The sequence below is a fragment of the Camelina sativa genome, chromosome 4 (assembly GCF_030686135.1).
Source record: "Camelina sativa cultivar CO46 ecotype springtype chromosome 4, ASM3068613v1".
Classification (NCBI taxonomy): Eukaryota; Viridiplantae; Streptophyta; class Magnoliopsida; order Brassicales; family Brassicaceae; genus Camelina; species Camelina sativa.
The window spans coordinates 18,876,776-18,890,818 of NC_141883.1; the positions used below are offsets into that span (position 1 = coordinate 18,876,776).

A 14,043-nucleotide genomic window follows, 5' to 3' on the forward strand; every position below is an offset into this window, starting at 1 on the left:
AAATAATCATTTAGGAACATATAAACCAAGATTATTGTAAGAGTTTGCGTATGCTTGAAACTACAGGAGTAGAAACTGAGCTAAAAGCACATGGAAAGGTTACTTTAACATTGGAAAAACACATCTTCTTCTTCTTCCTTTTAAGTCACTTTTCCTCCTCTTTATTCATTTTGACATTTTTTTTCTAAACTATTTTTATAATTATGTAATGGAATCAATTATGGACATCTATATAGGTGTTTCATATTATATGATTTTATAATCATATGTTGCTAAATATAAGAATATGAGTCATGATATCATATGAGTACAATCCCAAGCAAAGACAACACACATCATCATGTTCTCCCCTCAATAACAATCACTTGCAAAGTACATACACACAAACTCAATAATAAGAATAATTCCTCATTAAAATAATTTAATTTACGAAACTAAAATCCCTTTAATTAGTTAAGACATCACACCATGACATTTCCCAATTCCCCATACAAACTGATAGCCAAGAACTTCAAAGAATGCTTAGAGGCATCTTTCACATTTGCCTCTTGGCCTCATTTCTTCTTCTACCGTTCTCCTCCGCCGTACACCATAGTGGCTTCACTGGTGGAACCGATGCTCCTCCTCCGTGGGATCATAATGTTACCCCACCACCAGAAACCGCACCATCCCCAACCCCCACCTCGAGTTCCCCTACCGCTTCACCGCCATCTCCCGGACCGGTGGCTCCACCGGCTCCTTCTAATAACGGCTCTGTCTCCGGCGACATGACATGGTGGTGCAACAAGACTCCACACGCTGAGACATGCAATTACTACTTCAGGAAGAGCTCACAGAATAACATCAACCGACCACCAAGGTTCCGGTCCGAGTTCTTACGAATGCTTGTCAAGATAGCACTTGACCAAGCCGTGATTACACACAGTCAAACTGTTAAGTTCGGACCAAGCTGCACCAACAACCAAAGGAAGGCCGCTTGGTCAGACTGCGTACACCTCTTCCAAAACACAGTGGCTCAGCTGAACCGAACGCTCAAGGGACTTAACCCGGCGGCGTTAAATGATGTCAAGTGTACGGACTTCGACGCACAAACATGGCTCAGCACGGCTCAGACCAACATCGAGACATGCCGTTCCGGATCCGAGGATCTTAACGTCTCAGATTTCGTCATGCCGGCGATCTCCAACAAGAACTTGTCAGATTTAATTGGAAACTGCTTGGCCGTCAATGGAGTTCTCATGAAGCAACATAATCATACGACTGGTACGTTCTATTATACTGTATTAGTATTATAATTACTTTAGTCAAAGGAAAAAATATTATAGTTACATACTTACTTCAACTGGATAATTAGATTTTCCTCATTTAATTACGAATACACCAATTTGTTCCACAAATCATCTTTTGCTGCTTATAAGTTTTCTCGGCAAAAAGTATTAAAAAGTGTTACGTTCATCGTAATCTTTGTTCACACGTGATCAGATTAATTATGAATACTAATTAACATCTTAGGTTATGTACCCTTTTTTTTTTCCTGCAAAACACACCTAGCTTTTTCATCTTAGACGGTAATTTTTTTTTTTTTTAAATAAGGTCATTATGTAACATGACTTTATGTAACACAGTCAAATTAATTCCAATCTGTTTGGTTTGTGAAGCAAACCACAAAGAATACTTCCCAAGCTGGGTCTCAAGACACGAGAGACGTTTGATCGTATCAGCCTCTTTAGCGAAATCGAGGCCACACCTAGTGGTATCACTAGACAGGTCCGGCCATTTCCGGTCAATACAAGCTGCCATAAACTTCGCAGCAAGAAGGAGATACAAGTCAAGATTTGTCATATATGTGAAGAAAGGTGTTTACAGAGAGAACATCGATGTTGGCAACGATAACCACAACATCATGCTCGTCGGCGACGGTGAGAGAAAAACAATCGTCACCAGTGGCCGAAGCGTCCAGCACGGTTACACCACCTATAACTCTGCAACCGCCGGTTCAAACTCTAATCTTAAAACCTTAGTTAAATTCGACTTACGACTTCTAATGGTACTAATAAGTCTTTTTCAACTCTTTTTGAAGGCTTTGGAGGCCAAAGGTTTGTAGCAAAAGACATGACATTCATCAACACGGCAGGGCCATTACGCGGCCAAGCTGTGGCGGTTCGATCATCCTCTGACCTCTCTGTTTTCTACCGAGTCGGTATCCATGGATTCCAAGACACTCTCTACATCCACTCACAACGTCAGTTCTTTAGAGAGTGTTACATCTCAGGCACCATCGACTTCATCTTTGGAAATGCAGCTGTTGTGTTTCAAAACTGCATGATTGTTGTCCGAAGACCCCTCCATGGCCAAGCCAACATTATAACCGCTCAAGGTCGGGGTGACCCTTTCCAGAACACAGGCATAACCATCCATAGCTCAAGGATAATCGCGGCTTCTGATTTGAGGCCTGTGATTCGATCGTACAAGACTTATTTAGGCCGACCGTGGCAAGCTTATTCGCGCGTCACAATCATGAAGACCTACATAGATAACTCGATCAGTCCCTTGGGATGGTCTCCTTGGTTAAGAGGATCCAATTTTGCTCTCAATACTGTTTTCTATGGAGAGTACAAAAATTTTGGGCCGGGGTCTTCCACAAGATGGCGGGTCCGTTGGAAAGGATTCCACGCCATAACGAGCACCGCAGTTGCTTCTCGGTTTACCGTCGGAAGCCTTATCGCCGGCGGTTCATGGTTGCCAGCCACTGGCGTGCCTTTCAAGTCAGGGTTGTGAGGAGAGTCACCTTGTCCTGTATACCAAAGACTAAACAATGTGTTGTGTGAATGTGATCTTTGTTTATTTATTACTGATTTATTTATCTCTTTTTTTTTATTACATTATTTTCAACCAAAAACATTCTAATTATAGAGACATTGGTCTACAACATATCTGATTTACGCTACATTTAGTTTATATTTTTCTCATATATGTTAGGAAGCCGAATACGTTTCTTCTTATCTTGCTATGAATATTTCTTATCTTTTAAGAACAAAATTCGAGATTATGCTCTGTTTTCGTTTAACCAATTAGGGTTATTGTACCCTGGGTGGTCAGTTCTGATCAAAGCTTTTTAATATGCTCAGCCTCAGCCCCTAAAATTGGGTGTCTATTGTCCAATTAATATCACACGCATTTAAGGGGAATTACTTGAAGATTAGTTCGATGTGTGAGCATCTTCCTACAAGGCACTCACTTAGTCGTCAGTGATTGGTTGCAATAGATGATCCTCTAGTAAATAAGCTATATATAGTACCTGTTGAGTCAAAAGGTCTATGATTGTGGTGTAAGAACAAAAATGGATCATAACAAAATTTATTTTGTCCTCTTATATAGTTCAGTTTGATACAAGAAATCGTCTTGTCTGTTTTAATACCACAATCATTTCTCTAAATCATACGTCACACCTATATATCAAAAAACACCATACATCATTCAATAGCGATTAACAAGTTAACTTTAATTTTCTAGTATCAAAGTGAAAAGAAGGCACAACTGAACTTTAAATTTCTAGTATCAAAGTGAAAAGAAGGCAACCAATTAGTACAGTTAAGACGATACAAAATGTCATCTAAGTAGGGGTAAGAAACAAATTAGCATTGCTATCACCAATATAACCAACTAAACTGATCATACCACCAACTAAACCAATCAAACGGAAATAAACCAAAGCCCTAAAACACACCCGCCCATTCCCTTTCACTTCTCTATCCATCACCTCTTCCTTAACCGTGCCCGCCACCGGAAACTTAACCTCTTCCATCTCCTCCGATGACGCATCTTGAAACATTGGCCACTGCTCAGCCTCTACTTCTTCCTCCTCCTCTTCTGCTTTACTAGACTCGTTCAGACAAGATCCGACGGACGAGTAATCCGCACCGGTTTCATCGCCATCATTAGTTCCCAAAGTTTCCATTTCTGATTTGATCAGTGAACCATTATCATGATGACCGGGCCATTGATTAATGATAGAAGCCTCTATTTCGGTTAACCTCTTTGCTAAGCAATGAAACCTTTCGTCAACGTCTTCTTCTCCTTCCACATGCATCCGTCGAGACGAAATCTCAGCCGTTAAAAGGGTCCTCACAAATAAAATTCCAAGTTGTATTTTCCGAAGATTGGGATCATCATCGTCGGTAAAAGTGACTACTTCAAGTAAAGACTCGAGTTCTTCAAGTTTCTTCTCCAAGACTGAGTTTATCTTTGCCTTCATTCTCTCTCTCTCTCAGTCTCGATCCTCTTATTCCCAACCAATGGTTTTTTTTTCTCCTCTCCTCTCCTCTCCTCTCCTCTATCAACCGATTTTACAATGTTGAAATAGTAGAATTTAAAAACTTACTAATGTAGTTGGTTGCGAATGCGACGGTTACCATGAGATTACGTAGGTGCCTTTTCGTACAACGTACACATATAGTACGTTTACCTAAATATATGTTCCGTAGTTGAATTAATGTTCTGTCCAAATTTATCATATTATGTGTAGTTGAGGCTCAAGTATGTGGGCTTGAAGTAATGGCTCTCTATTCCACTATGTATGTAATTAAGGTCCATTAGCTATTATGTTACTCTTCACCAATAATTAGCTATTATGTTACTCTTTACCAATAATTATCGTCTCTACGGTGATCTCGTGATAAGATATGCTTTTCGTATATATGAAAACTGATGCCATGTCAATGTGTCATATTCCACGAAGTGGTTCTCTTATATATATTCAGTCGTACTCGTTCGTTCGAACGAGTAAATTATTTCTTTAACAAGTTAGTTTTAGTTTTATGATTCAAGTTTTCGTAGGAATTTAATATGTAGCCTCAAATGAGTAAATTATATTGAAAAAATGTTATTAGTAGTACACCACAAAAGAAATAGGTAGAAATTAAAATAACAATTTATCGAAATAATGTGAGGAACAAAAAAAAAACACAAAACCGCTAGAGTTTGCGGATTAATTGGCTTTAATTAACGAAGCAGTTTAACTCTTCGTATAAACATATTGTTCAAATAAAATATTAAGCTTTCTCAATCGAGAAAATTCGTACGTCATGTGTATAATTACGCAGCTTCTAGTGGGATCCGATTACTTAATTTGATTGATTATAACCTAACCTATCATTATCAATTACACGGTTGTGTGTCTGTGTGCATTTAATTGTTTTTGGATTTTCAAAAATGTGGTCCATGCATATGTAGAAAACACTATACAACTATAGTCTTATACGTTTTATGCTATTATTAAACAAATCAATAACCAAAAGTAGTGGTCAAAAACCACGATCAAAATACTGGAAATCAGAAGCTGTGGTCCTTAATCTTAGTGGTACGTAGATTTCCACATTAGTTAATGTCCTTAATTTATGTTTATTTTATATTATAAAGAAGGTAAAATTTATACACATGACATGATGACAATGTAATATATTAATGTTTTGGTTCGTATCAATATATACATTTATATAGGTTCCACTTTGTTTGTTCAAACGTCCACGCGTAGACATATTTGATGAGAACCCTTTGCCGAGTGGCGTACCAATTTATTTTTTGAACTAATTAAAAAGATCTCCCATTTGACTCTGATTTGCTAACAAAAAGTGGACCAAATAATCAATAGACTAGACCATTTGATTTATAGATTTGACAATAATTGGTAGCGGATCAATTTATTATTGGTCCATGGCAGTTTCTTTTCTCTCTTTTTTGGTTGGTCCATACGAACTAATTTATTAATGGTAAATAAAAAACAGTTCCATTCCACAAATGATTTTGTTCACCTCATCGGCTGCAAACATAAATGAATTTGTTAGTATTAACAGATTGTTAACCGTTGAACTACTATCACTTTCACTTACATATTGTTAATAAATTTTGGCATAATTTTTTGTGCCATTTTGCAGAACCAAGTTAACCTTCTCGGAGCCACGGCAATTTTGGAGATTCATTTCTTGAGAAATTAATCAAATCAAGATCGGTAATATATATTAAATTATTTACATCACAATACAGATTACATGTTTACAAATTCCCACAGACCTGAACTCCGGTCCGAGATCTCCCCTAAGAAAATTACACACAACTTAAAACGCAACCAAAAAAATGGCGATCATAAGTTGATGATCACACTTCCATCACGTGACCCTGCTCGTTGTCCACGGGAGTTCTACATTCCTCCGATGGCCTAGACTCGGCTATCTTCTCGGCTACTTCGGCCATAACCAGCCTCGTCAACAATAGTCCAGCCACAAACGCAGCTCCCATCAACATTGTGAAAACCGCGGTCCAGCTACTCCTAGACGATATGTAACCCGTTAGCAACGGTCCAACCGCAGCGCCTACTGATCCCGTTCCGTCAATTATAGCCGTGACCGTAGCCAAAGCTCTCGAGTTTCCTTTCAACGAGCTATGTGTTCCAAGATCGGCTGAAACGGCCGTTGTAATCAAAGCGTAAGGTCCGTTTACCAACATCCCGGTTAGGAACATGAGTGACGCGTTGGCTAATAACGATACATGTCCGTAGCTACGGTAGAAGAACAAAGCTGGGATTGAGCAGTACATGAAACTAGCAGCTGTAATCGCTCTTGCTCCAATTCTGTCTGAAATGTAACCAGCCATGATTCCTCCAACCACACCTCCTACATCGAACATTGTCGAAAGATTCCCCGCTGTTTCGTCCGATAAATACTCACCTTCAATAGCTGCAAATCATCATATACAAAAAAAATCTAATCAGTTACATGAACATAACAAGTAGTCTAGCTAGTGGTTTTGTACTAACTCAGTAATATGCACAAAATTACCTGTATGGCTAACGTAAAAAGGTAGCCAGTAGAGGAAAGTGTAAGCAACCAACTTAGCAAAGAATAAACAGAGCGCGAAAGGCGCAACTCCAGGAATCTTCCAGGCTTCAATGAATCCAACAGCTCGTTTCTTGTCATCGGTTTCCGAATCCGACGAGCTCAATAGTAACGGCTCGTTAACCGAGTTTCCAATCTTCTCAGACGACGAAACAATATCCTCATCTCGCTCTGCTCCAACAATCTCTGGACTAACAGGCAAGAAAGCGAAGTTCACCAAACCGATCAACACGATGACCACACCAGGAACCACAAAAGACCATCCCCAACCATATCTCAACATAGCAGCAGCGATCAAGGAGCCAGTAATGTTACCAACAGAAGTATGAGCATTCCATATTCCCATGATTAATCCTCTCTTCTTCTTGTTAAACCAGTTTCCAACCACAGCAACAACAGATGGCCAACCCGAAGATTGAAACAATCCAGCTAACATTTGCATAATCAAGAAATAGTAAAAGCTATGAATGTTCGCCCAGTAACCAACTCCAAACAGAGAAGTAAACAATCCTGTCCCAACCATTCCAACCGTCAAGAAGATTCTTAGATTCATCCTGTCTCCTAAATGACCAGCGAAATACATCCCGAAAGCGTAAACCGCAAGAAACGCAACATCGATCTCACCGAGCAATACCGTGCCATTTGGTCCATTAAACGGAGCCCAACCACCACCTTCTAATTTACCAGAGGAGGATCCAAACGAAGTGAATCTCAATAGAATTGAGTTAAGCCCTGTATCTGGAGACTGAGGATCAAGAGCACTCTTCACAATGCTTGTTGTTTTTCTCGCAGCGTGGTAGCTAGCGTAAGCGAGAAACGTAACGATCAACACTACGGCTTGGTAAGCATTGTAAGAAAGCTTTGAGCCTTTGATACGTTCCAAGAATCGAATCCCTACTGGTTTCTTCTCCATCTCTGGCTCAGATTGCATCAAAGAACCCATGAATACTCTGTTCTTCAATTCTCAAATCTCAAATCTCTGAAAGGTTAGATAAATAAATATTAGTATTAGATGAAAATCTCAAAAAGAGAGTATATTCCATATTTTTCATAGAGAATTATACTTTTAGAACTCTTGGCGTTACGCAAAGGTTACATCTAGCGAGGAATCTCTAGAAACGTGTCGGAACTAGTGACAGATCATTGATTGTACTTATACTGTCTCTATAAATCTCTCAAGAGGAAACTGTAATTGAAGTGTTTTGGATTTACTTAAATAATTAATCAGTTTGTTACCTTAATTATTAACTTTTACTCTAGATTTTCCTTACCTTTAATAATGAATGAGTTATGACTTATCTCTAAATTGGTATATTTTAAGGAATATTCTTTAGAGTGCAAATTGCATAGCTTGAAAATTCCTCAAAACTATATCGTGAGATTTACAAGTTTATCTATGTTGATAATTATTACTTTTTAGTAATGCAACAAAAACAAAAATATCCTTGAAATATTCAAATTAAGTTTTATTAGTACAGAATACAGATTAAAAAAAAAAAATAGAACAGAATCAATTGAGATTCGAATCTAGAAAAAAAAAATGCTAAAAACATAAAAAAGAACCCTCGAGGACGATGAAGAAAGAGATCTAAACGACGAATACGCACGTATATTACGATTTGAAGAATTCTTCATAATCTGTAACAATCTTTAGAATATACCATATTGACCATCGGACGAGAAAATAGAAGAAAACTTCAAGACTCTTTTTTATAATTACAAAAAAAAAACAACTTTGTATAACAAAAAAAAAAAAAATATATATATATATATATATATATATATGAATTACCTTAATATGTTCGTCAAGCTCAGAAGCAAGAAAGTAACGTCCGATGAGCTTTGTGTACGGATCTCTCAAGACTTCTTCACAGTTCACACGAGCTTTATATATATATGTAACCAAATCTACTGACTAGTGTGGCTATAGAGAAGATAATGAAAAATATGGAAACTGAGGATTTGGTATTGAAGAAGATGCAAAGAAAGAGTTGAGAGACTTGGACACGCCTTGGAGCTTGAAGCAAAGGCGACGAGTTTATAGCATTTTGAGTTCAATAGTCGATCCGATTAAACAATTGCTTCTTTTTTTAGTTTCTTGAAATTACAATCTCATCCTTTTGTCAACAAATCATATGACTCGAAGCTGGAATGACGAGTCTAACCTTGCTAGTTGCGATGGTTATTTCCTACGTAATATACCTACAGCCTCCCTAGTCCCTACGTTGTTATTATTATTATATAGATATATTTTGGTAGATTTTATTATTATTTTAATTTAATAAATATATTTACATTTAGTTCTAGATTTACATATACAAGTAGATATAGCACAAATCAACATTTTTCCAAAGTTATAACGTAATAATAAAGATTATTGTTATATTTCTTTTAAAAGGTTATTTTGTTTGAGATAGTATTTATTCTTAATATTGAAATTTTTAGGTAAGTTTACATATATCTTTTTGAATACTAATTATTTTACAATTTTATGGTATTTTAATTTGTTTGATGTATATTATAGTTGTATATTGTTTGTTTGTTTGTATTTACATCATTATTTTGTAAAATATTTTAAATTAGTAATTATAATATCATAATTATGAGCAAATAAATTTTATTAATCATAAATATTATATGACAATGCAGAAAAAAATAAATAAAATAAAATAAAAAGATGATAGGAGAATCATAATTTAAAATCTTAATAAAATTTTCCAAATATAGTTATTAAAAATAATTATATTGTATACTTATATAAAAAATCTGAGTTCTTAAAAGTTATAATTTTAAAAAAATTATTAGTAACTTTCGTCCACAATTAATTAGAGAGAAAAAATAATTTTTTTTTTAGAAACTAATAATTATTTAAAAGATTTTATTAGTTTAATATTAAAATTATAATTTTACTTTTATTGAAAAGTTAAACATTTGCTTAAAGACCAATGACATGACAATGTAATTTTTTTACACTTTATAAGGTTACTTTCTCAATTAATATATTAGGATGATCATACATTTAAAGAATTATACATACTAAATCCTTCTTAAGCTCATTGGATACTAATTTTTAGTTTTTGTAAGAGTATAACTAAAACTGATTTTTTTTTCTTATATACTCTATAAAATTTGAGGCTGAAAATAAATATTACATTATACAATATTTTTCAAAATTTAATTCTTCTATATTTTGTAACCAAAACTTTGTTTTCGTTCCTACTTGTGTTTTGTCGTCATCTTACTTTTAGTTCAGAAGTTAGAACTGTACTTTAAAATTGTTGAGAATTGGTTTAGTGATCCAAAAAATTCGATTGGTGTACTAATATTTCTAGGTCAAGCTTTTTTTTTTTGTTTTTTTTAAATGATTAAAGGTGAGGATTTATATGTGGTCTACATTGAAACTACTATTTCAATGGATGAAAAAAAAAAAGAAGAGGTAATAGTTATGCCGGTTTTTATCATGATGTCAGAAACAATTTCAATACAGTAAAACATTTGGTTGGCCGCTTTCTATGCAAAATACTTTAACACGAATGCATAATTTATAGATTTTTCTGTCTTTTTTTTTTTTAAATTGTGTAGTGTATACAATTAAGAATATATGATGCGTGGTCCTCACCTCAACCTCGGCGACATCTACTGCTTCTTTGTACTCTATTCATTGTTTTTTGTATATTATATAGTTATTCCTAGGGATTGTTATCTTAAAGACTAAACAATAAAATTGTTTTCGGAACTTAAGGACATAGCACATAGTACAAGTGGGTCGGAACAAAAAAACTTTTGTAAATTCAGTCGTACTGGATTGGCCAGAACTAAGGTGTTAATTTGGATTGAAATCAGTGAACCCAATATGTGTTGTTTTACTATTAAGTTCGGATTAATCTGAGTTCCGGGGCATGGAGAATTCTTTTGGCCATATAAATGTTTTTTGTTAATCTCCTAAGAGGAGGATACAAGTCCAACAAAACTATTAGAATATGAAAAACAGTGTGTTAACAAATTATATATGTATATATATTTCCAACAAAATATACATACTGACATACTTTACCGGATTTGAATTTGAATAGTACCACGAAACAATGTTATAAAATATAGGCTACGTGTAATATGGTCATATATATTTCTTATATATCTATCATTTAGTAAATTAGGTAAGTAAGCGATGAACTAAGGAAAAAACTTCCGATTTTATTTTCATCTGAATAATAAAATGTAAAGGCAGCCTCTAGAATTATGATATGGTTAGTCATCGCCGAACATGGCAGTGTTTTCCTCCTTGGTTTTCGCCGATGCGCAAGTTCTATTACTATATTCAAAAACTAGTGTTAAAGTTTTCAATTGAAGCGAACACAAGCAACAGTGCGCATATATACATACTTTATTGTACGGAATGTTGTTATGTGCACGTATAAGATTTAAACCCAAAAAAAAAAAGCAAACTGATATAAGTTGACAATAAAAGAAAAAAGGAGCTTCAAACTGTGTCAGCGAAATGGAGAACCAGATTACAACCAGTGGCTCCAAGACGGAGTGATACCTATACTGAGACAAACATACACTTAAACAAGAAACATACAACATGGTTAATGAAAAACATGAAACCATGTAACCAAGAGAGTATCAGACGGATTAGAGATCCTTTGCTTGAGTGTTAGCGGACCCAGATGAGACCTGAGGACGTTTTTTGTTTCCATGAGAACTGCTGAGGCTGGTCGAAATGAGGCGGTGTGAATACGCGAATTGTGTTCTTTCCAAATAGAGTAGACCGAAGCTTGCTAGGCTAGTCGAAGAATCCAAGCAATGTTCTTGTCCCTGCAAGGATTCTTCAACCATCTAACTCCAGCTTCAAAATTTGCAGGGGAGAGAGATGGACTTTGCTAGTGAAATAGTGCCAAACTTCCTTAGCATAAGAACAATAAAAAAAAACAGGTATTGGCGAGATTCATCGAGAGAATTACATAGTAAACAAGTAGTAGGGACCGAGAAACCCCATCTCACAAAACGATCCCTGGTAAAGTCTATGACGAGAGTTAAGCCAGGAAATGAAAGGATGTTTCGGGATTCTACCCTTACACCATACTAATTCAAACCAATCCACTTTATCACTTGCAGGGTGTAAGTGATTCCAAGTAGCGGCTGTAGAGAAATTATGAGAAGGAGAGGCGTCTCCAATCTTCCAAAGATATCGATCATCCGGAGAATCAACTTGCAGGTTAACAATTGAGGGAGAGGGGATACAAGCCCTAACTAGCTGACATATGGGGTTCTGACTTCTACTATTACCAAATACCATTGACCCTAACTTATAGCATTCGCAACTACTGCATTAATAGGCAGGCCAATGATCCTAGACCCTAGCTCTCCTGTTAAATCCAGTAAGAGGCCTAGAGAAGTCCAATTATCCGTCCAAAACCTACACGTAATTCCAGACCCCACTTCGCAGACTATGTAAGGTCTTGCAAACGGTCTTAACTTACATAGATTCCTCCAAATCCAACTGCCCGAACCAGAGTCATTTAGATCCCAGAAGCATTGATTGCCAATTAGGTGTCTCCTCACCCATGAAACCCAAAGAGAACCCCCAGCAGAAAAAATCAGCCAGATTAATTTCAAACCAAGGACTTTGTTCCAACGAACCAGTCGTTTTAAGCCCAAACCACCACTCTCCTTTGGTGTACAAACTGATTTCCAACTAACTTTGGCTCCCCTAGCAGAATTTGGAACTCCTTTCCAAAGGAAGGCACTACACATACTCTCAATTTCTTCCAAGCAGCTTTTGGGGAGAATGAATATTGAGACCCATAAAGTAATAGTAGAGTATATGACAGATTGAATTAACTGGAGTCTGCCAGCAAAGGAAAGGTGCCTAGCTGTCCAAGAGTTAAACCTGACTAGAACTCTGTCCAAGAGTGGCTGGAAGTCCTGTCTTGTCATTTTCTTTGTCGATAAAGGGACTCCCAAATATCTGACTGGAAAGGAGCCTTGAACCAATCCTACATTCTCAGCTATACTATGGTTTTGTTGCAAGTTGTCACCATCGAGGAACAAAACAGTTTTTTATCTCTATTAATGCCCAAACTTGAACCAATTTTGAACTCCTCAAGAATGTCCAAGATACCCTCCAAAGAGGACTGTGCTTCATCAAAAAAGATGAGAATGTCGTCCGCGAAGCTTAATTGAGTGATAATGGGAGCTAAACACAGCGGGTGCGATCCAAATCTCTGATCCAACACTCCTCTGTAAAGCTTCTTTGAAAGCACATACATAGCAAGTACAAACAGCAGGGAAGATATGGGATCACCTTGACGGAGCCCTTTCTTACCCGGAAAAAATCCAATGAGCTCTCCATTAAAATCTATGCTGAACGATGGAGTAGTGAAACACTCCCTGATCCAACCAATGAATTGAGCCGATAGGTCTAAGGCAAGAAGAACATTCGTGAGGAACTGCCAATTAAGATTGTCATACGCCTTTGCTAGGTCTACTTGCAAGCAACTCCTAGAGGCATGGCCTGTTGCATGAAAATTGTTGACTAGTTCTGAGGCAAGAAGAACATTTTCACACAGCTGACGCCCCTGAACAAACCCCACCTGATTCCCGTGGACTGCATCATCAATAAATAGTTTAATCTTCTGCTTTAGCAACCTAGCAATGACTTTATACACCGTGGTACAACAAGAAATGGGTCTAAGTTGAGTAATTCTATCTCCAGGGATCTTGGGGATGAGAGTTATGACAGTTGTATTATAAGATCTTGGTAGATGACCAGAAGAAAAGAACTGCTGAATTGCTTCTACAATATTATGTCCCACTATATCTCAAGCCTCTTTAAGAAACTCCATCGGAAATTCATCCAGACCAAGGGCCTTTGATTTTGGCATAGTTATAATGGCTCATCGAATTTATGCTTTGGAGAGAATTTGGAGAACTGTTATAATGGCTCTCCAAAGAGTTCTTTGCAGGTAATTATAATTAGAACAAACACAATTATACAAGGTGAAAATTATATATATGAATTTTAATTATCAAAAATAGATATGATTTATAAGGGGGGTTTTTGTAGGCGCCATTTTGGTGATGGTAAATATTTTTGCCTAGAACAAAAAAAGCTAACACTTGAGAATTATAGCGCCGACCAAATAGATAG

The 14,043-nt window shown here is 36.6% G+C and overlaps 3 protein-coding genes across 3 annotated transcripts; 1 reads left to right on the forward strand and 2 right to left on the reverse strand.

The window, feature by feature from the left end:
• The first annotated feature begins 467 nt into the window (after positions 1 to 467).
• LOC104780540 (putative pectinesterase/pectinesterase inhibitor 33) lies at positions 468 to 2,931 on the forward strand. Its single transcript, XM_010505038.2, has 3 exons — positions 468 to 1,263; positions 1,659 to 1,994; positions 2,081 to 2,931. The coding sequence occupies exons 1-3, from the start codon at positions 519 to 521 to the stop codon at positions 2,776 to 2,778; spliced, it is 1,779 nt and encodes a 592-aa protein (XP_010503340.1). The 5' UTR covers positions 468 to 518; the 3' UTR covers positions 2,779 to 2,931.
• Positions 2,932 to 3,521: 590 nt separating this feature from the next.
• On the reverse strand, positions 3,522 to 4,332 carry LOC104783872 (uncharacterized). Its single transcript, XM_010508975.2, has one exon. The coding sequence runs from the start codon at positions 4,253 to 4,255 to the stop codon at positions 3,614 to 3,616; it is 642 nt and encodes a 213-aa protein (XP_010507277.2). The 5' UTR covers positions 4,256 to 4,332; the 3' UTR covers positions 3,522 to 3,613.
• Positions 4,333 to 5,977: 1,645 nt separating this feature from the next.
• LOC104780541 (putative glycerol-3-phosphate transporter 1) lies at positions 5,978 to 9,105 on the reverse strand. Its single transcript, XM_087510333.1, has 3 exons — positions 8,683 to 9,105; positions 6,834 to 7,869; positions 5,978 to 6,731 (listed from the first exon to the last, which is right to left on the reverse strand). The coding sequence occupies exons 2-3, from the start codon at positions 7,831 to 7,833 to the stop codon at positions 6,154 to 6,156; spliced, it is 1,578 nt and encodes a 525-aa protein (XP_087366459.1). The 5' UTR covers positions 7,834 to 7,869; positions 8,683 to 9,105; the 3' UTR covers positions 5,978 to 6,153.
• Between the last annotated feature and the right edge of the window lie 4,938 nt (positions 9,106 to 14,043).